Raw genomic sequence first — 23714 nt, forward strand, 5'->3', positions numbered from 1 at the left:
CAAAGGACAGATGCTATTACTATAAGCATCATTAGATCAGTTTGGAAGATCCCTAAGGAGTTTCTGGTACAGTTCTTTAGACTCCCTTACTCTGGTGGTATGTGCAGTCAGAGAGTTAAGAAGGTACCAAATGATTTGTCTTGTTTGTTTTGGTATTGTTGCCTTGCAGTCTGGCAAAAACATTTTTAGGAGGGAATTGGGAAGTTAGGCAATTTCTTTTTTCTTATGTGGATTGTAAAACACAATTTTAAAACTATTAATGGTCATTCTTTGATTAAATTGCCATTGAGGACAGAGGCTTGTTTTTAACAACTGTTGTTTGCTTAAAAAGGGTGGTGTTAAAAGAATCCACCAACACCACCCCTGTAACTTCGCTCCCCAAAGAAGTAAAGTGTTCTGTCTCTGTATTACTGTTCATTTTTAAACATTTTTCTGAAGGTGTTTTTTTCCCCCCACTAGGTGCGGGAGATGTTGAAGATGAGGGACTCAAATGGGGCCCGAATGTTGACTTTGATAACAGAGCAATTCATGGCTGACCCTCGTCTGTCACTTTGGAGGCAACAAGGCACTGCAATGACTGACAAATATAGGCAGCTCTGGGATGAGTTGGGTAAGTATAAATCTTCTGATGAATTCCCATTGAGTTGTGTGTGGTTGAAGACTGGGATAGAAAGTGTAAAAAGCATGGTCAGAATATTGCAGAAGAGAGAGCTGCTTTTCTATGAACCTGTCGCCATTGTACACGGGCTAGAACAGGGAGAATGAAGCATTTGTAGGAGTCAGTCTTGGCAGCGTTTGGGGGGAATTGTCTGATGTTGAGGAAAGCAAGCACAGGGTCTGCTTTTAAGTATTTTGGTGGAGGGGAATGTGTATTTCCAGATAGTTATTTGGTACAATAGAATTGATTATTTGTTTCCAGACTAATATTGTAATCAGCTCAGCTGGAATTTGGCTGTTTTCCCCTTTTACCTACATTAAAGTTATTGAAAGTAATTTTGAGTCATCATTTTTTAAAATTATTCTCAACTTAGATGAAATACTGATTGTCAGAATGGAAAAGTCACAGCAAACTCTATAATTTTTATTGCTTTCCAAATCCATGGTGGTAAAGATGTAAATACAGCAGGTGGTTGAAAAAAATGAGAAATCCACTACTTGAGTTTACTGAGAAATTTGCAGAAATGACTCTTGTTACTCAGTACTCATTGCTAGAGAAATTAATAATGAATTTGTTATCTTGTCTGTTAAGAAGTCTGTATGTGACAAATGGAATTTTTGGCAAATATTTTGTCAGTGCCTGTTTTAATTTTATGTTCTGGATATTTATTAGAAGGTTTGGCTTCCCTTGTGGCTCAGCCGGTAAAGAATCCGCCTGCAATACGGGAGACTTGGGTTTGATCCCTGGGTTGGGAAGATCCCCTGGAGAAGGGAAAGGCTACCCGTTCCAGTTTTCTGGCCTAGAGATTTCCACTAACTCTATAGTCCATGGGGTCACAAAGAGTCGGACACGACTGAGCGACTTTCACTTTAACTTTCTAGTTTCAGTGAAATAGAATAACAGAAGTCTTCATACCTTCACCTTCTGTCTTCCTCTTGGCTATTGATGGGCCACATCATGCTATTGATCCCATGCCCAGATCAAGAACGACTGTTGTCTGTGAAGATACCAGTTATAATGCTTGGAAGGGACCTTTGAGATGAACTGCTTACAGATAAGGAAACTAAAGTCTGAGGAGGTTAAGAAACTTCCACAGAATGACATAGTGACCCTTTAAAGTTACACAGCAAGATGGTAAAGAATTGGACATCATAGTTTCCTTTTTCCCATTAATAGGATGTATGTTCAGGAACTGGTTTGTGGATGACAACTCTTGTTTGTTTTTTAACGTGTGTCTGCTATTTCCCAATGTTAAGATACTTGTTGACCTTCTCCTGAAGTATTTTTTATTAAGTATCTTGTAATAATTTAATCTTAGTACTTTCCTTGGGTCACCGGAAGTAATGTTAGTGGCCTTTCTCTCAGTCAGAATTTAAATCAGTGTGTAACTCGAGTGGATCCTTTCAGTGGCCTGGCAGGAAATGTTTGGGAGCTCAGTGTGGTAGTTGGAGAACACAAGTGCAATGTGTGGTTTAAACAAAAATTTTTATAAAATACTGAGTGATTTATAAGTAAAGACTCCTCAATTTTGTAACTCTACAGTAACTCTGCAGTAAGTGTTGAATTGACTAGTTGGTTTATGGCAGTAAAAAGGTTTAACATTAAAAAAATAACTATAATGAAGGTAATCATTTCAGGAAAAATTATTGGATTATTAGATGAATAAAATTTAAAGAACTTTGATACTTAAAGAAGCTTAAAATTACAGATAACTAATTAGAAAGAATATATCAGCTAAATATTTTGGTTACCAAAAAATAGTACAAGTGATACAGTTAAATAAAAATTTCAGTGTTTACATTTAATCCATTAGTTGTAGTTCACTTTTGCAAGTTGGCCTTGAAAATTATGTACTTCAACCCCCAATCAAAAGTATTAATTCTCATTAGGCAGAAGTTTTCACTAGCTGATTCTTGTTACACTCTCTGATGGACTACCTTTCTAACTATGGACCAGGCTTTATACAGGTTCTTTGATTTCATTCCAAGATGAAGAATACGTATTCTTGGCCTGTGTTTTCTTTTTTTCACAAATCAAGCCTCACCCCCCACCCCCCGCTCCCCCCCTGCCATCCAGTCATTACTAGACAGCTATAAATTCTCCTGCATACTGCAATGGTGAGCAGAGGTCACTTGCCATTTTAATGAGGTCTAAGTTCTGTGAAGAATCTCACGTGGGCGTGACAGTAGCTCTCACATTTTCATTCACCAAAAAAATTAACTAAAAGTTGCTTCTGGACTACAAAAGAAAAGGATTTTGCTTCTTAAGAAAATGGGGGAATTTGACTTTGTGCCCCTGCACAGGGCTCACATTGCTTCAAGGCTCTGCTTTGGAATTAAATGCTGAGCACTGCCAGATGCCAGACATTGAGAAGAGGCTGAGTTTTGTCGGCAAATGGGATCTGCAAGTTAATTGGTGTTTTCTGCAGGCTTCTGGCTGTGAAATGAAATTGGAAGCCCTTTAGCCACATGGATAATACAGGACCTGAATACAAATGTCACATGTCACCATCAGGACCCACTGTGAGACAATAGTGTTCCCACTCCAACACTGCACCATTACAGATCATTTAAATATGGGGATTACATTTAAACTAAAAGCCCCATTTGCCTTTTACTGCAATTTAAATGTCCTCTTAGCAAAAGCTAAGTGACAAATTAAATGAAAAAAGTGCCCACATTTTTAAAGCTGTAATGCAAAACAACCTTTTATTGCTTCTCATGTGCCACGAATGAATCATTATACTTGTCAACCCTAAACCAAGCCATAATTGGAGCAGCTACTGTTATCAAAGTAGGGCCGCTCTATGACAGCTTAATAAAGCTGAAACTGTTAAATTAAATCTCAGATGCTTAACTCCTTAGCACCGGTGGATTCGATGGGTCCATTTCTGGCAATGGCCAATACACCAGGAGAAAAAAAATTCCTGGCATGAACGCCTTAATCTGATGAAAGTGTACAAGTAAGAGTATCTCAGCCAAGTAACTGCTTCTTGGCAGAGAGATTCAGAGGCATCAGATTGTCAGCCAGATTACAAAATTTTATTTTTCTTTCATAAGATCAGATACTCCCCTCCCCAAGATTTACAGTTTTTTGAGTATATGTGATTTATTATAATACAAGTGCTGATGTTTCAAAGTTAGTTTTAAAAAATAACCTATTCATTTAGTTCTTTTTTTCATTCAGATAAATACATGCAATCTTATTTGAGGTAGAAACAGGCCCAATTTCTTTCCCCCATTCTCTGGCTAACAAAGGGATGATTATGCTCAGTTCTTTTCTAAAATAAATGCCTATGATATTCATTTGGTCCGAGTTAATTTTTCTGATTTATGCCGTGATTTTCATAATGTAGTATGAAATAGATTCAGATGCATACTATTAAGATTCTGTGAGTCAGTTCTTCCTGTATTAATTTTACTTTTCTCTATTTGATGTTTTCTCAGACATATGATAGTCTTCTCACGATGAGTGTTGTTGTATCATGATCAGCTGTGAGAACTTGTATATATTAAAATCTTGAGACAGAAAGCCCAGTGCAGTGGGAGAAGCTTCATGTTTGGTAGACACTACACATGTCTGGTAGAGCTATAGAACATATACATTTTCAATTGTGTCCTTTACTCCAGGCAGATTTTCTGGAAAGCAGATCACAGAAATAACCCTTGGATTTCAAGGAACAGCCCAATGCCGATTGGTGGTGAGCACACCTACTGTTAGCCCTAATGGCTGACTGTCCAGCACACTTAATTATTGTGGGGGTCTTTAGGGATGAGGGAATATATTGTAACCTCTCATCTGTGTTGATGGGTCTGTTGCCTTAAATGTTTTCTTAGGCGCAAGTGTATTTTGCTTCATAAAACTATAGGTTGTGGCTGCCAGTCTATTAAAACTTAATTAAAATGGATATCATTAGAGGAAACAGTTAAATAAGATTTGATTACAGTTTTATCACAGGGAAGAATCCTTAAATTTTCATTTTCATAATATGTCTTATGTAATACTTTTTCTCCAGATTTTAAACACTTTTCCTCTGAGCTGAGTCATCTGTTTTGCTCTCTAGCATGTAACCTTGTTTCTTAGGGAGAGGCTGGGCTGCCATCCCAGGGGTCTTACTGCTCTGAGCTGTGCTCACTCGGTTCATGTGGTCTCTCTGAGTTTTCTTCAAAGCTTTTGATACAGACACCTAACTGTGTGTGAGTAGAAATAGCCACAGTTAGATGTTTTAGTTTGCATTTCCTTGTCTACTGTTACTGTACTGTTCCTGTGTTGGGTGTGCTCAGTTGCTCAATTGTGCCCGATGCTTTGAGGCCCCAAGGACTATAGCCTACCAAGCTCCTTACCACTGCACCACCTGTGAAGCCCCATACTGTTATTGAGCAGAGGTTACAATAATATTCCTTGGTAGGGTGCTACCAAGATAGATTGAGTGGGTATAAAGATTCAGCAGACTTTGAAGTCAGGATAAATCTACATTGAGTAGTAGGGAACTTAGCCCACCCATTGGGACCACATATATTGCAAAATACAAAATACTAAATACTACCTACTCCATGGGGCTCCCTAGGTGAAACTAGTAGTAAAGAACCCGCCTGCCAATGCAGGAGATGTAAGAGATGTGGGTTCGATCCCTGGGTGGGGAAGATCCCTTGGAGGAGGGCATGACAACCCACTCCAGTATTCTTGCTTGGAGAATCCCATGAACAGAGGAGCGTGGTGGGCTACAGTCCATAGGGTCACGAAGAGTCAAATACGACTGAAGCAGCTTAGCATGCACACATGAACCTACTCCATGGACCCAGAACCCTGTCTAGGCTATCATCCCAGAAATAAATAGTCACTTCTGTCAGCCTCTTCTGCACCTACCCACATTATTCTTGAATAAAGATGAAGACATATGCTTTAGTCACATATTCAAAATGGTTCTTTAAGTAACCGGAGGGCCTTGTGCAGAGCCAGAAGTAAGATTCTAAAGGTTTAGCTTTGAAGGTAATTGTGGAGAAATTTTATGCCATCTTATGTCTCCAGAAGCAAAAGTCTTAGTAATTCCCCCACTGTTTTGAGCCCCATACTTAGTTTTTATGGTAAAGACAAACTCAGGCTTTCCACATTTTAAAGTTGATTGAAAGAAAGTGAAAGTCTTTGAGTTGTGTCCGACTCTTTGCAACCCTTTCCCTTCTCCGGGGGTTCTTCCCAATCCAGGGATCGAAGCCAGGTCTCCGGCATTGCAGGCGGATTCTTTATCAGCTGTGCCACCAAGAAAGCAGTGGCTAGTAAATAGGCTAAGGAGTAACTGCTTCGCATTGAAAACTGGAAAGCATTCCAGGATAGCTTGCTGTAAAAGTTGATACGCTTTTGCTAGTGCTGTGGAGAAAACGGCAATTCCCAGAGTCCCTGTGCAGCAAAAAGATGTCAGTACAGACTTGGAAACTTCCATGTAGCTGTAAGTGTAGTATGTAATCCTAATGAACCACGTATCAGGGATTGCTGTCACCTACCAGTTTGTCTTCCTGGGCACAGGAGAATATAATTTTATCACTTAACACCATTTTGATGCCTTCCTGTTAACCCTTTTTTCCAGAGTCTTTTATGTTTCCTGATCAGAAAGAACAGATGTATTAAGTATTTGATTTTACTGCTGACGATGATACTGGGAGTATAGAGGGAGTAGAGATGCAACCACTGGGAGACTTGAGAAATTAGAATAGACTTGAATAAACTGTAGAGCACTTTTTATAGAGTAATTTACCTACATATTAGTAAATAAATAGACTGAACTTAGCATGGTTTTACAGGATGTTCATGGATGAGAGTTATAGGAAAGAAGCAGTTCTTTCCAGGTGGCTCAGATGGTAAAGAATCTGCCTGCAATGCAGGAGACCCAGGTTCGATCCCTGGGTATGTAAGATCCCCTGGAGGAGGGCATGGCAACCCACTCCATTATTGCCTGGAGAATCCCATGGACAGGGAAGCCTGGTGGACTACAGTCCTTGGGGTTGCTGAGTCAGGCACGACTGAGCGACTGACACTTTAACTTTCAACGAGAGTACTACAGAAAAAAAGGAATACCATGAGCAAAGAAAGGAGAACTCAGTGGGGGATCTCATTATCCAAAACGTTGTCTTTAAGATTTTCAGTCCAGCCTTGTTGACCTTCACTGTTGCTTAAATTCAAGGGGTGGAGGAGGAGGAGAGAGTAGACATTACAGGATCCAGATTTTTGCTTTTTTTCCCCATTGTGGACCAGGTACTAAATTCAACACAGATGCCAGCACTTATTTATCGGGCACTATGCTAAGCACATAATGCATACATTATTTTATTTAATTCTTAAAACAACCCTGTGAGATTAAGGACAGTTACTGGAAGTGAAAGTCACTCAGTTGTTTCTGACTCTTTGTGACCCCATGGACTATACAGTCCATGCAATTTTCCAGGCCAGAATACTGGAGTGGGTAGCCATTCCATCCTCCAGGGATCTTCCTGACCCAGGGATCGAAACCAGGTCTCCTGCATTGCGGGCAGGTTCTTTACCAGCTGAGCCACCAGGGAAGCCCAAGAATACTGGAGTGGGTAACCTCTCCCTTCTCTAGCAGATCTTCCCGACTCAGTAATTGAACCAGTGTCTCCTGCATTGCAGGCAGATTCTTTACCAGATGAGCTACCAGGGAAACCCAGGGACAGTTACTAGCCCCAGTTTTATAGCCAAGAAAACTGAGCTATAAGAAGACTAGATAACTTGCCTAAGGTCACAACAGCAAATCAAACAGGAATTTGATCCTAGGTGTCAGTGACTTAAAAGACTTAACCCCTAAACTACACACCATCCTCAGCTTATTTTAAAAGACCAATATTCCACTCTGCCTGGCAGTCTCTCTGCTCAGAGGAGAATAGGGGCAAAGTGAAGCTTACCTCGATGGCAGGAAATGCTTTGAAAGCTGCCTGGCCTGTTCTGCCCACCCATGGCCCCACAGTCCTGATTGCAGTTGTCAGCAGATCTTACCTAGTCTAGTTACCCACCCGTGTTCACAGAGGCTCCCTAAGTTCAAACTCTGAAAAAAAAAACAAAAAACCATTAATGCAGAATAGCCAAATATATGCTATTGATTGAGAACTGTAGTATATAATAAGCATATCGACAGGGCGGCCTGGCATGCTGCAGTCCATGGGGTTGCAAGGAGTTGAATGTAACTTAGTGACTGAGCAACAGCAGCAGCAATCGTACAGAAACTGCTTACTGCAGATGGAGTACATGGGAGCTTTGCTGTCCTTTTCCAGTCCCTCTTGCTATGGAGCCAGTGAAAACCCTTAGGTCACTGTCCCTGTCCTGGCCTGTCCTTACCTCATGTGGTCCACAGACTTTGCAGACCCTCCTGCACATGGGCCAGGCTGTCCTGCTCTGAAATGGGGTTTGTGCTCCTGTCTCAGCCTCTGTTTTTCCCCTCGTTATTCAGAGCTCCCTCTAAATACAGAGGCTTTGTCCATTGTATTGCTCAGGAGGCTTTGCTTCCCTCCAGCACTGTTCTCAGAATGTCTGTCTGCTACTGAGTCCTCATTACTGGGGCCTGGTTTCTTTCTCTCTTGTGTGGTTCTCCTGCTTTCTGTCCCTTAAAACTGAGACCTCTGTGTTCTCGGGTCAGAGGCCTCTGGGTTCTGTTCTGCTGTGGGGACAGGAAAAGGGGTTTATTCTCTGCTGCTTTAAGTAGGCAGAGTAATTTCTAGTTTGGGTCAGAAGTTAACCCAAAAAGAGAATGCATATTTCTATACAATGGGCAAATCTCTGATAAGTAACTCCTGTGTAATACTATGAACCATCCTTCTCTTGATGGCAGCTGCTAGGGCTTAATTATTCATTCAGTACCCTATATGAGAAAGAGTAAAAATAAAGAGAAAAATGTAAAAGTATATGCTAATAGAAAATAGTAGATCCTCGGGATTAAAAGAAGTCTTTACAGATTACTTGATTCTATTTAACCGGTTAGAAACTATTAATGGTACTCATTGTCTAAATTATTTAGGTGTACAGTTGGATGATTTTAACAACACTTGGGGATCACCCCTTTGTGTATTTTTGTAAAACTCTTCTAAATATAGACTGCAGAGATTTTGCTCGGAGTTAGATATAGTACACATTTGTTGTTCAGTCCCCCAGTGTTGTCCGACTCTTTGCGAACCCATGGACTGCAGCACACCAGGCTTCCCTGTCCTTCACTGTCTCTCAGAGTTTGCTCAGACTCAAGTCCACGGAGTCGATGATGCCACCCAACTCTCTCATCCTCTGTCATCCCCTTATTCTCCTGCCCTTAATCTTTCCCAGCATCGGGGTCTCTTCCAATGAGTTGGCTTTTCACATCAGGTGGCCAAAGTGTTGGAACTTCAGCTTTAGCATTCGTCCTTCCAATGAATATTCAGGGTTAATTTCCTGTAAGGTTGACTGGTTTGATCTCCTTACTGTCCAAGGAACTGTCAAGAGTCTTCTCCAACATCACAATTAGAAAGCATCAAGGGCGTTCAGCCTTCTTCATGGGTCAGCTCTCACATTTGTACATGACTATTGGAAAAACCATAGCTTTGACTAGCGGACCTTTGTTGGCAAAATGTCTGTGCTTTGTAATATGCTGTCTATGTTTGTCCTAGCTTTTCTTCCAAGGGACAAGCATGTTTTAATTTCATGGCTGCAGTCACTGTCCACAGTGAATTTGGAACCCAAGAAAATGAAGTCTCCCACTGTTTACATTTTAGTGTTCTATATTGTACATGTAGTGTGCTAGTAGCATTGTTGGGACCAAGAATAAGTTCCAGTTACATTCATTTAGGCTGTCTTTCCATTTGTAACATGAGGCCACTGATAGTAGATTTTTTTTCTCTCATTCGTGGCTAGTAGGAATGTCAGAGCATTGGTATAATGTGTCCTCTTCTTCCTCACAACAATTTCAGAAAAATTCTCTCCTTCCTTTTGTCACTCCCTAAAAGTTAGTATTGTGTTTGTCCTCAGGAAACTGCCGCTAAGGGGAAATCTGACTGGGGGAGTCTCCTTGCTAGAACGGGGATCTCTAGAGAGTACCATCCTATAGAACATAGGAGTGAGGGAGTGAAACCCAAGAAAAACAGGCTGAGGATCATTTCCTTTCAATGTTTCTTTCCCTGAAGTGGCAGCATACAAAAATTAACGAGGTCTGAGAAGCCTTATATTAAGACATCTGTGATTCCCAGGGGCTTCACGGGGAATCAAGGCTGCCAGGAGCTAGAGTGAAAGAAGTGGAAACCAAGGGAAGACCGAAGCAGCCACTTAACACTATTTTCTGTGTGTGCCTACACCTAGCAAGGTGCTTTGCAAATGTTGTCATAGTTCATTTAAGCTTAGATGGGCTAATGTGATTGGGGAGAACCCAGGGAAAGGAATAATGGTTGTCCCTTAGAAAGATGTTTTCGACATTGCCTCACAGAGCCCCCAGGGTGAGATGGGAGGGAGAAGAGTGTGATGGGAGAAGGCAGGTCCTTCTCAATCCCCATAGAGTTACTTTCACCTCTCTAAATACTAGCCTTTCCACTAAAATTTCTTTAGAACAGAGGATTCTAAGATTTAAAATACATGCTTGTTAGTGACTATCTTCAATAGGCTTTTAAATAGCCACTCATTTTAGATGTATACCTAAGAATGACTTATTTATATCAATTTTGTTGTTCAGTCACTAAGTTATGTCTAACTCTTTCGACCCCATGAACTGCAACACACCAGGCTTCTCTGTCCTTCACCGTCTCCCTGAATTTGCTCAAACTCATGTCCATTGAGCCAGTAATGCCACCCAACCATCTCATCCTCTGTCGCCCTCTTCTTCTGCTTTCATTCTTTCCCAGCATCAGGTCTTTTCCAGTGAGTTGGCTGTTCACATCAGGTGGGCCAAAGTATTGGAGCTTCAGCTTCAGTATCAGTCCTTCCAATGAATATCCAGGGCATAGTTCCTTTAGGATTGACTGGTTTGATCTCCGTGCTGTCCAAGGGACTCTCAAGAGTCTTCTCCAGCACCACAGTTGGAAAGTGTCAGTTATTCGGAACTCAGCCTTCTTTATGGTCCAGCTCTCACATTTGTACATGACTACTATAAAAAACCATAGCTTTGACTATATGGACCTTTGCTGGCAAAATGATGTCTCTGCTTTTTAACACACTGTCTAGGTTTGTCATAGGTTTTCTTCCAAAAGACAAGTGTCTTTTAATTTCATGGTTACACTCACCATCCTCTGTTATTTTGGAGCCCAAGAAAATAAAGTCTTTCACTGTTTCCATTGTTTCCCTGTTTATTTGCCATGAAGTGATGGGACCAGATGCCATGATCTTAGCTTTTTGAATGTTGAGTTTTAAGCCAGATCCTTAAGCTGTTTTAAGCCAACAGTTTTAAGTTCATCAAGAGGCTCTTTAGTTCCTCTTCATTAAAGTGGTATCATTTGCATATCTGAGGTTGTTGATATTTCTCTCAGAAATCTTGATTCCAGCTGTGATTCATCCAGACCGGCATTTCGCATGAGGTACTCTGCATATAAGTTAAGTAGGGAGGGTGACAGTATACATCCTTGATACACTCCTTTCACAGTTTTGAACCAGTCATTTGTTCCATATCTGGTTCTAACTGTTGCTTCTTGTCTTGCATACAGGTTTCTCAGGCGGCAAGTAATGTGGTCTGGTATTCCCATCTCATTAAGAATTTTCCACAGTTTGTTGTGATCCACAAAGTCAAAGGCTTTAGTGTAGTCAGTGAAGCAGAAGTAGATTTTTGGGGGGATTTCCCTTATTTTTCTATAATCCAGCAAATGTTGGCAATTTGATCTCTCGTTCCTCTACCTTTTCTAAATCCAGCTTGTACATCTAAAAGTTCTTGGTTCATGGACTGCTGAAGCCTAGCTTGAAGGATTTTGAGCGTAATCTTGCTGGCTTGTAAAATGAGTGCAATTGTATGGTAATTTGAACATTCCATGGGTATTGCCTTTCTTTGGGATTGGAATGAAAACTGACCTTTTCTAGTCCCGTGGCCACTATTGAGTTTACCAAATTTGCTGGCATAATGAGTGCAGCACTTTAACAGCATCATCTTTCAGGATTTGAAATAGCTCAACTGGAATTCCATCACCTCCACTAGTTTTGTTGGTAGTGATGCTTCCTGAGGCCCACTTGACATCACACTCCAGTACATCGGGTTCTAGGTGAGTGATTGACACCATTGTGGTTATCTGGGTCATGAAAATCTTTTTTGTATAGTTCTTCTATGTATTCTTGCCACCTCTTCTTAATATCTTCTGCTTCCGTTAGGTCCATACCATTTCTGTCCTTTATTGTGCCCATCTTTACATGAAATATTCCCTTGGTATCTCTAATTTTCTTGAAGAGATCTCTAGTCTTTCCCATTCTATTGTTTTCCTCTGTTTCTTTGCAATAATTTCTTTGAAATTAAAAGACACTTACTCCTTGGAAGGAAAGTTATGACCAACCTAGACAGCATATTACAAAGCAGAGACATTACTTTGTCAACAAAGGTCTGTCTAGTCAAGGCTATGGTTTTTCCAGTAGTCATGTATGTATGTGAGAGTTGGACTATAGAGAAAGCTGAGCACCAAAGAAGTGATGCTTTTGAATTGTGGTGTTGGAGATGACTCTTGAGAGTCCCTTGGACTGCAAGGAGATCCAACCAGTCCATCCTAAAGGAAATCAGTCCTGACTGTTCATTGGAAGGACTGATGTTGAATCTGAGACTCCAATACTTTGGCCACCTGATCCGAAGAGCTGACTCATTTGAAAAGACCCCGATGCTGGGAAAGATTGAAGGCAGGAGGAGAAGGGGTTGACAGAGGATGAGATGGTTGGATGGCATCACCGACTCAATGGGCACGAGTTTGAGTAAACTCCGGGAGTTGGTGATGGACAGGGAGGTTTGGTATGCTGCGGTCCATGGGGTCACAAAGAGTCGAACACAACTGAGTGACTGAACTGAACTGATTTCTTTGCATTGTTCACTTAGGAAAGCTTTCTTATCTCTCCTTGCTGTTCTTTGGAGCTCTGCATTCAGATGGATATATCTTTCCTTTTCTCCTTTGCCTTTCGCTTTTCTTCTTTTCTCAACTATTTGTAAGGCCTCCTCAGACATCCATTTTACCTTTTTGCATTTCTTCTTCTTGATGGTTTTGATCACCACCTCCTGTGCAGTGTTAGAACCTCCGTCCATAGTTGTTCATACACTCTATCAAATCTTATCCCTTGAATCTGTTTGTTTCTTCCACTGTATAATCATAAGGGATTTGAATTAGGTCATACCTGAGTGATCTAGTGCATTTGCCTACTTTCTTCAATTTAAGTTGGAATTTGGCAATTAGGAGTTCATGATCTGAGCCACAGTCAGCTCCTGGTTTTGGTTTTGGTGACTATATAGAGCTTCTTCATCTTCGGCTGCAAAGAATATAATCAGTGTGATTTTGGTTTTGACCATCTGGTGATGTCCATGTGTAGAACCATTTCTTGTGTTGTTGGAAGAGGGTGTTTGCTATGACCAGTGTGTTCTCTCAGCAAAACTCTATTAACCTTTGCCCTGCTTCATTTTGTACTCCAAGGCCAAACTTGCCTGTTACTCCAGGTATCTCTTGACTTTTACTTTTGCATTCCAGTCCCCTATAATGAAAAGGACATCTTTTTTGGGTGTTAGTTCTAGGAGGTCTTGTAGGTATTCGTAGAATCGTTCAACTTAAGCTTCTTCAGCATTAGTGACTGTGGCATAGTGTTGTATTATTGTGATGTTGAATGGTTTGCCATTAACTTCCCCTTATATACTTTAGGTGGAAGGCAGACTGGCTAATGATTTGCAGTAGGTGAATTTTTGTGAGGCTGCAGTAAGCTTGTCTGATTACTTTGTAACATTATTTTTAGTGCTTAAGTTAAAAATTGCAAATTGAAATAAGGATAGGACTCTATGTAAAGTATACATGCCATCTGACATTTAGTTGCTTGAAATCTACGGCTATTTCCTCAGGCTCTGATCTAGAGATAAGTATCCAGTAGTAGTGATAGTAGTGGTTGTGCAAAATGTGGCTAACTCACTCAACTCGGTGAGCAAAGATAACCTTTGCAATGGGAATCCACGTATCTGTGGTTTTTGAGCTATGGCCAGCTGGACCTTGTCCTCACATTGTGCTTCCCAGCCCCATTTTGGATAATTCGGTAAATTTCAGAATTTGCTTCAGCACACCTGGAGGACAGTGTGAGAATCATTCATAAATTAGGAATTAGACTTCAATGAAAAACAGTCTTGAAATGGCTTAGGTTGGAAGCTACAGTCTTCTTTTGTGGAGAGCAAGGGCTGAGGGAGTTATACAGGAGGAGCCAAAATAGGACACCTAAATCAAATATAAGCTAGAGACTGGGAGAAAATTCCATTAGGAGGAATGCTTTCGAAATGATGCCAAGAGCACAGAAGTCTTACTTCTTCCCGACTCTGCTCCCAGTACACACACATTTAAAGATGAGATTAATATATCCAGGCACATATTAACCATGCATGTTGATTATACACAGAAAATGCTCTTTGCTAAACTTAGGATCCTGTATAGACCAAATACTCTGAGAGATACTTTGTTTGTTTTGAAGCTATTAAACTACCATCTGTATTTAATATTAGTAGTCCAAGGTCAGTTGCTGTCTTTATTTTGGGGCATTTAAACTAATTTCATGGCCATCCTTGTAAATCCTTGTATTAGCATCCATTTAATAATCTCATGCCACATTTTTCCTTCTTGTCTACTAATAGAACACTGAAAATGATTCCATTTTCTCGTTATCCAGTAAAAGTGAGAAGAAAATATACCTAGAGTTAATGCTCAGTCAATATTTGTGAATAAAAAGTGAATGAATAATTAAAGTGTAATGCTAGACATCTATTTGGAAGTATTAAGAGGTAAGCATTTTTGATGTACTGAAAACAGTGATTGAAAGGCATTGATCTTCACTGTGTCCTCAGTTTTCCTTTCCTACCCTTCTGGTTTTTCTTACCTTCCTGCCCGTATACAGAGGAATCTTCCCGGGCGCCTGTGTACTGAGGAACACACACACATGCACACTGAAATATAAACACAGTTTAGGGTATAGAAGGGCAATGATTCCCTCTTGCCATCAGTGCTACAGGTAATCTATTGCATTAATCAGCCAGCCAGTGGGAAATGCATGGGAAGTGATTATACTATCATGCACAATACAATCGGCATGAAGCACTTGTCAAGACCAATACATCAAAGTGTAATTCGGTAATAGAATGAATTAGAGCAAAATGAAACATTCTGTTCTTCCAGAAACTCGGTACACATCACAGATTCTTTCTGAACTCTATAGAAAAGTCAGTGTATTAAAAACTTTTTTATAAGTAAAATTGCAGTTCCAGTATGACAGAATACAATACCATAAATTCATTTCTTTAGGGTTCTTACATAGCTATAGTGCTGAAGTATTTACCAATCATCAGTATTCTATAGTCAAAGCCATTGATTATTTTTTATAGGGCTCCTGATTATCTATTGTCCTAAATTGGGTTCTCCATGGTAAGTGTAAGGAAGGTTGTTGTACCAGGGGCTCAGGGAAGCACTTTTCTGTAAATGTGGTGGACTGGTAAGACCTTACCAGTCCAGTAGGCAGATTAACGTGAACCTACTCTTTATAGTGCCCTGTGGTATAGGCACTGCTGAGTCGGAACTTTTAGAATGAGCAAGTGAAAATAAAAAGCAGCCCAAGTAAGGCAACAGAAGTGAGGTTATATAATATAGGATGTGTTTCAGAAAATTTTGAGGTTAGATGTAATATATTTCATATAAGTCATGATCCATATCGATTTGTAATATATATTCAAAAGTTCAATAAAAATTCAATGTAAATTCTTCACCACATTTAACAAGGCATGCTTTTTCAAAGGGGCAAATTGAGATGATTTCTATCTACAATCAGGATTGTTTCCATTTTTAGAGCCTACAACTAGAATATAAAGAAGAGGGTTCTTGGAGCCAGATGTTCTTTAAGTATGGATTCTGATCCTCATATTTATTAATTGTGTAGTCCTGGACAGGTTCCTTATCTTAGATAGAACCCCAGTTTCCTTACACAACACTTTCATTCTCATTCCAAAGGGCTTTTGTCTAGGTTGAGAAGGTGGGCCCAGTGGAAAGTTTGTAGGAGAGAGGCATCCTGAAGACCTGTGGAGTATTTTCAGCACTAGATTTGTATAGACTTGGAATCATGGCTGGTGAACGAACCATGCCACTGTTGGTGAAGACAGTTCAGTTAAGCAGCCAGTGCAGAGAGCACATGTCAAATGTTCTTGCAAGTTCCCACGCTTCACATTCCTTCTCCTTACTATTGACTGCCCTTTCATATCCCAAACTAAGATAATTTGTCATTGTGCCCTTTTCTATTTTTTTCTGGCTTTCCTTTCCTCCCTTAAAAAGGAGAAGGGTGGTGAGTGGTAGAGAAGCTGGTTTGGTCATTTCCTATAGAGCCAAGTCCTAGTGAGGTCAGCTGGTGTTTGATGAGTTGTGACTATTGGCCCAGTAGCACTGACACATAATACACAGAAGAACTGTACAAAAAAGATCTTCACGATCCAGATAATCATGATGATGTGATTACTCATCTAGAGCCAGACATCCTGGAATGTGAAATCAAGTGGGCCTTAGGAAGCATCACTACGAACAAAGCTAGTGAAGGTGATGAAATTCCAGTTGAGCTTTTTCAAATCCTAAAAGATGATGCTGTGAAAGTGCTGCACTCAATATGCCAGCAAATTTGGAAAACTCAGCAGTGGCCACAGGACTGGAAAAGGTCATTTTTCATTCCAACCCCAAAGAAATGTTCAATGCCAAAGAATGTTCAAACTACTGCAAATTGCACTCATATCACACGCTAGCAAAGTAATGCTCAAAATTCTTCAAGCCAAGCTTCAACAGTACTTGAACCATGAACTTCCAGATAGATGTTCAAGCTGGTTTTAGAAAAGGCAGACATCAAATTGCCAACACCTGCTGGATCATTGTAAAAGCAAGAGAATTCCAGGAAAACATCTACTTCTGCTTTATTGACTATGCCAAAACCTTCGACTGTGTGGATCACAACGAACTGTGGAAAATTCTGAAAGAGATGGGAATACCAGACCATCTGACCTGCCTCTTGAGAAACCTGTATGCAGGTCAGGAAGTAACAATTAGAACTGGACATGGAACAACGGACTGGTTCCAAAGAGGAAAACTAGTACATCAGCGCTGTATATTGTCACCCTGCTTATTTAACTTATGTGCAGAGTACATCATGAGAAACGCTGGGCTGGAAGAAGCACAAGCTGGAATCAAGATTGCTGGGAGAAATATCAATAACCTCAGATATGCAGATGATACCACCCTTATAGCAGAAAGTGAAGAAGAACTAAAGAACCTCTTGATCAAAGTGAAAGAGGAGAATGGAAAAGTTGGCTTAAAGCTCAACATTCAGAAAACAAAGATCATGGCATCTGGTCCCATCACTTCATGGCACATAGATGGGGAAACAGTGGCAGACTTTATTTTTGGGTGCTCCAGAATCACTGCAGATGGTGACTGCAGTAATGAAATAAAAAGATGCTTACTCCTTGGAAGAAAAATTATGACCAACCTAGACAGTATATTAAAAAGCAGAGACATTATTTTGCCAACAAAGGTCCGTCTAGTCAAGGCTATGGTTTTTCCAGTAGTCATGTATGGATATGAGAGTTAGATTATAAAGAGAGCTGAGCACTGAAGAATTCATGCTTTTGAACTGTGGTGTTGGAGAGGACTCTTGAGAGACTCTTGGACTGCAAGGAGATCCAACCAATCCATTCTAAGGGAAATCAGTTCTGACTGTTCACTGGAAGGACTGATGCTGAAGCTGAAACTCCAATACTTTGGCCACCTGATGCAAAGAGCTGACTCATTGGAAAAGGCCCTGATGTTGGGAAGGATTGAAGGTGAGAGGAGAAGGGGATGACAGAGGATGAGATGGTTGGATGGTATCACCGACTCACTGGACATGAGTTTGAATAAACTCCGGGAGTTGGTGATGGACAGGGAAGCCTGGTGTGTTGCAGTTCATAGGGTCGCAAAGAGTCGGATGCAACTGAACTGAACTGAACTGAGCACTGACAAGTCAGATGGGATGGGAATGCTACATTTTAATTAGATGAGGGCCCCAGGTTTGCCTGAAAGGAACGTTATCCAGAATACCAGTTAGCTGATTTGAAATATCTGTGGTTTATGTTCTATCTTGACCACAAAAGAAGTGATTATTCTACTTCAGTCTTTTCTCAGAGCCTGGTTAAATGATAACTGATTGTATGCCCTTATGCTGTTTGACCTAAGTAATCTCAAAAACTGTGTCTTTACAGTGTCTCTGAGGCTTTATTTTGAAATTTCCCTAGAAGTATTTTAGTGAGTTAGGAAATAGCATATTGCATTTCAAGTAAAGAGAATGTTTTTACCAGTTAAATTTATTTTCCAAACATGAGTTACTAACAAGTAAGCCTGAAGTGTACTGAGAACGATGCCATAATTAGGGTCAACAATTTTTGTGTGGTCTGACCGAAGAAATTTTGTGACTACAGTTTTGCTAGCACAACTAATTATGCCGGTGATCTTCTATTTGTGACTGCAGTTAGGCATTTCATGGCCTCTAAATAAGTATAATTAGTTAATTGGATCATGCATGAAATTCTATCCTCTTATAATAGCCTCTGAGAACAAAAATAAATACGATAAATATTATGAATTGTTTTATAACTATGGAACCCTGGGAAATACTAAAAGTGATTGTCTTACTTTGCCTACCACTATTTCATAAGAAAAACATATTAAAAAGTAGAAATTAAATTTTCTGTATGAAAGTCTTCATTTTCCACCTTTGAGACAGAGGAAGAAGGGAATCACTGACCTTTCTTCTCATCTTTGGAGAAGTGGTGTTGATTGCCCTGCCGCTCTGTCCCCTGCTTCTCACCATCGCTGCCCCTGTGCTCTCTCTAATAGCATTATACACAATATCTTCTGGAAAATACCTGGAATTCCAAAATGTCTTTTATAGAAAATATCTAGCTTTCACATTAATTAATAAATTTATTTGCATATTAACAAAAACTCATGACGTAGAAAGAACGTTGAAAACAATTTTTATTGTCTGTGGGAAATAGCAGGAGATAGAGAGTGGCCAGCTGATTTATTCAGTCACATATCATAGTGCTCCACCCAGCAATACACCAGCAGGCAAAGAGCACACTCAAGTCACAAGTGCATTCTCCCAGAAATGCTGATATGAGTCCTTTCTAAGAGGCCTCGTAATAATACATCATAATATTTTCAGAGATATGACTTGGATAATCAATCTTGCATTGTAAGTTGAGCTCTTGATTGTTTATCTGCTGTTTTAATCTGCAGTGAAATTACTTATTTGCTATGCCTGTCAGTTCTGAAAAATGCAGAGTTTTCATTTGTTGTTGGGATACCTTTTATGTATAGTGACTTTTTTGTTTTTTGCTTGATTTGCAGCTCTTTTCTTATGTTGAGTGGTTTGTTTGGATTTGATAATTGTAACTAACAACATTCTCATACCCATTGGTAAATACTTTTCCATTTTGTAATCTAGCAGAGTTATGTCCTGGTAATTGTGATAGATTACAGTGGCCACAGATGGCTTTGCTACTCTCTCATTGAGATATGGGGTCTGTGTTTTCTCATTTTTGTAGATGTTTGATCAACAAAATATGACATTAGATGTCTTGGGCAGTTTCTGGACCCAGTCCTTAAGTGTCTGGCAATATCTACTTACTGTCTCTAAAAAGGTTCTATCCTGAAGCCCCGAGTTTTCATGTAAAAAATCTGGCTATTATGAGGCTGCCATGCTATAAGAAGTTCCACACTGTCCACATAGAGAGGCAGTGTTGGGACACAGGAAAAGTAAGGAGAGAATTTCTGACCTACAGAATCATGAGATGTAATGATACATTGTTATATTAAGCCAGTAAGTTTAGGATAGTTTTTTTACGTAGTAACAGATAACCAGAACAGTGATTATATATCTTACAATACTTCAGGCTTCTTCTTTTGGTTATCCTCCAAATACCAAATATCTTTAGCAGTGTAGAATAAAATAATGTGTAAAAACAAATTTCTGTTATTTCAGTTAACTTTATCCCTTCTGTTGGACTAAGTCAGGTGTTTGTCAAAATTGAATCTGTATTACTAGTAAATAGTGTAAAACAATCCTAGAGTATTGTACATCTCCATTTTTAATACTTTTAAGGTATTTTCCCCTCACCTTCATGTTCTCCTTACACCAAATTTCACTTGGTTTGGTTTCTAGGTTTTTCCCCTCCAAAAATAAGAATTTGGGTTCTGATGACGTTTGAGTTCCTGTAAAAGACTGGAACCCTAGGCACCAACACTATAAAGGAGGCAGGGTGAACTGCAAGTTTTGGCCAAGATGCTACGGAAAGAGGGGGAGGGGAAGGGAGGCTGAGAGAAGAATGCTCAGACTTCAACACTCCACTCCATGCCCATCCTTTGGCATGAAGTTGTCACGGGCAGAGAAAATGGTATAGAACCTGTAGGGCTGGGAATCAGTTTGAAAAAAGCCTCCTCTGTTCATGTAGTTAAGGGTGAATTTACCAAAGCATCTCAGATCTCTGAGTGACTACGCACAATAACCTATTATGATTAGCCTAAGTGTTTAACGTCACTGGTACCTTGTTTGTTTAATATGCTCTTAATTGTTTTATTTTACTAAATGTAGAAATGTTTAAGGGTGTTCAGAGAATCACAATGGAGTCCTTCAATCCTGTTTTCATCTTTTGAGTCTCAATTTCCACAACATCAGAGTTGAATATACTGAGGTTTGCTGGAATGCATCTTTTGGTTGTGGGTAGAGCTGTGCATTTTCAGAACATTTCTGCACATATTAGTGTAAATAGCTCTATAAAGTAGGTAGAAATTATTACCCTGTTGTTTAATCAGGGACTGCCACCACAGAGAGACAGAGTGGCCTTGCCCAAGGTCTTGTGGCTGGTAATCCATATCTTGTCCTTTCCAGATCAAAGTTTGTTGATCAAACATTTCTTCTGGTTGGAAATGTAAAACACTGAGTATGTGGGACAAAATGATGGTTGTACATCGAAAATTTGATGGACAAAACTGGCCTTCAGGTCATTTAAAATTCATTATTTCTTGTTACCCTCTTTTGCTGGGAGCGAGTGTGCTTGTCCATTGACAGTGTGACTGATGAAATACAAAAGTGACTAAAAAGGCCTTTGTGATGATTTGTCGTCTGCCTCTGTGTGATTTCTGTCCTTGTTATTTGCCTGTTTGGGTCAGTATAGGATGTAAACAGATTTAAGACCACTGAATGGTTTGGAACCATTCACCTTGTGCAAAAAAAAGGTTTTGTTTTCCTTCATCTCAAGGGAGCTGCCTTCCTCATTTTGCTGTACTTTGGCTTGTAGATTACAGTGCATCTTTTTGCTGAGATCACGGAGTGCAGATTAGGTGGAGTAGTGGAAAGGAGAGTAAAAGCATGCTGGGTGGTGAAGAAACAGAACTAGAGCTGAAATGTGCCATGGATAATTCAGAAACTGAATGATGCACACACCAGTGATTTGATAATTGCTTTTATATACTTTGAGGCATTGAAGCTAGGAAAGCAATTTAAAAGTATTGAATTTGTTTTCATTGTAATTCATAGCAAATAATTAAGTGTCCTTTGTGAAAAAACCAGCAATACTTTCTAGATGCCAGGTTGTCTGCTAGGTGCTGGAAATGCTAAGTTTTGCTCAGTACTCTGTCCTATTTTTGGTTGAGTCCTTTTAAAAGGCTTTATATTTCTGAGGGACAGCAGAATGAAGTGTTTAATCATCAAAGAGCTTTATTTTTAAAGCTACAAATGTTTCAGGAGTGTGTTGGAAGGGAAGGAGATAAATGCTCAAAGTGGGACTCTAAATTAATAAAATTTGGCGGATGACTTACTCAATTTGGTTAACTTGGTTATTAAGGCTAATTACAGCTTTTGTAGTGGTGACTGTTCAGATAAAAGACCATATCTATTATAGCTCTGAACCTGAATCTAACATTAAGAACATCCTTTCAAGATGAAACCTCTCTTTAGGGAGGTGAGCAATAAAAGAATGTAACTGGCAATTTAATAAAGGCTTGGCTTAAAAAAATTTTTTTTCTCATTCTGCAACGGAAATTTTCTTATTAGAGAAATGTAAGCATGAAAATCTAGTTTTATAGCTAGAAGTTTTCCTTGAATCATAGAAATCATTGTTGAAAGTTTTCAAGAGTATTTAACATTTTGTTTTTAAGATCTTGTAATCTGTTTGCATTATAGTTTTCTCATCTTTAATGTAGATTATTATTTCTGATCATAAATGATTATTGTAGTAAGTTAATGAAAAACATTTGTAAAACCCTTAATATAGGGCCTATAGCACACGATAGGCACCCAAGAAATGGTGACATTAGTGGTAATAATGATTATTTAATTAAAGTTATAGTGACCTTTTTTAAAAAGTGGAATTGTATGCTTTGTCAGTATTGTGCTAGCTTCTATAAACTGAGTTTTCACCAAGCGAAAGTGAAGCTCATTGGATCCTTATCACCTTGTCACATCTTTCATAGGCAAGTCAATCAGTCCTTCAGCATTGTATACATTGATTAGTATTTTCCTAATTTTATCTTTGAGTTACTTCATAAAAACCCAGTGCTTAGGATAAATTTTGTTTTTGATTCTATTTTTAAAACTTTGTATTGCACTTATATCTTTAAAAAGAAAAAGAAATTGAATGTGAAAAACAGTAGATTTGAGATACATATATATATGTTAAGATATATAATTTTTGCATTTAATTCAAAACTGACTCTATCTTAGCTTTTATTTGGCATGTGGGTGCTTTTAAGCTGATTTCCAAAATAAATTACAGTTCACACAGGTGGAAAGAAATGCAGAATTATAGAATTACAAAATAGGCACATTAAAAATAAATAAACTTATTTTGGATAGACATTTACATCATGTTATTTGTCAATATTAATTTACTTGGTTGCCCTTTTACATATGACCTTGATTCTTTACTAACAACCTGATACTTTCAGAGCAGTTTTTTGTTTGTTTGTTTGCTTTAATTCCTTCTTTTTTTGATTGGCGGGTAATTGCTTTACAGTGTTGTGTTGGTTTCCTCATACAACAGTGTGGATCAGCCGTAAGTATGCCTGTGTCCCCACCCATCTGGACCTCCCTCCCTCCCACCCTCCCCATCCTACCCCTCCAGGCTGTCTCAGAGCACCAGGTTGAGTTTCCTGTGTTACACAGCAGCTTCCCACTGCTCTCTATTTTAGAGCAACTTTTTAATGTTCATTTATGAGTAGTAGAATTATAATATTAAAACACATCTTGGCAGAAAAATATGAAAAGTTCTTAATTCTGAAACATCTGTTGAATATTATAATTTCACTTCTAAAAGATGATTTTATGATTTAGAAAATGAATTCAGTATAGTTTTATAAATAGAAATGCTAATTTTTGATCCAGTATATATAGTGTTCATTAATTATTACCATATATCTTTTTGTGTTTGTGGTGTTATGTTATCCATCAGTTCAAAATCTAAATCCTGGTAAAGTTGCATCACAGTGGGGTGCCATAGGGAAAGCTGTCACTTACAGTTTCTTTAGATACTACTTTGATTTGTCCCTTGCTTTGTGACAGTGTGTGGTCATGTTTTATGTAGTCATGTTTCATTTGAAGCTGATTTTTCTGGTTCTCGGCATACAGTTAATAAGATACTGATGTCCGTTGACTTGTAGAGAAATCCTGCAGAGAGGACACTCATAACTAGGACTTTGGGTACCAAGAGATAAAATTGTTTGATCCACATATTAATTAGCAATTTAAAAATATTTTTTGTTACATACAGTAAAATTCTTAACTATACTGCAAAATAGATGCTTTAACTGGAGCATGTATACACCTGAAATTTATACACCTGAAA

The 23714-nt window shown here is 39.2% G+C and overlaps 1 protein-coding gene across 1 annotated transcript in view; it reads left to right on the forward strand.

Annotated features, from left to right (window-relative positions):
- Positions 1 to 23714, forward strand: part of ZSWIM6 (zinc finger SWIM-type containing 6) — a 209666-nt gene that overhangs the window by 147568 nt on the left and 38384 nt on the right. Inside the window, exon 4 of the mRNA XM_065905411.1 lies at positions 460 to 610. Within this exon, the coding sequence (XP_065761483.1) occupies positions 460 to 610 (151 nt within the window). The remainder of the gene's footprint in view (positions 1 to 459; positions 611 to 23714) is intronic.

The sequence above is a fragment of the Muntiacus reevesi genome, chromosome 14 (genome assembly GCF_963930625.1).
Source record: "Muntiacus reevesi chromosome 14, mMunRee1.1, whole genome shotgun sequence".
In the NCBI taxonomy this organism is placed as follows: domain Eukaryota; kingdom Metazoa; phylum Chordata; class Mammalia; order Artiodactyla; family Cervidae; genus Muntiacus; species Muntiacus reevesi.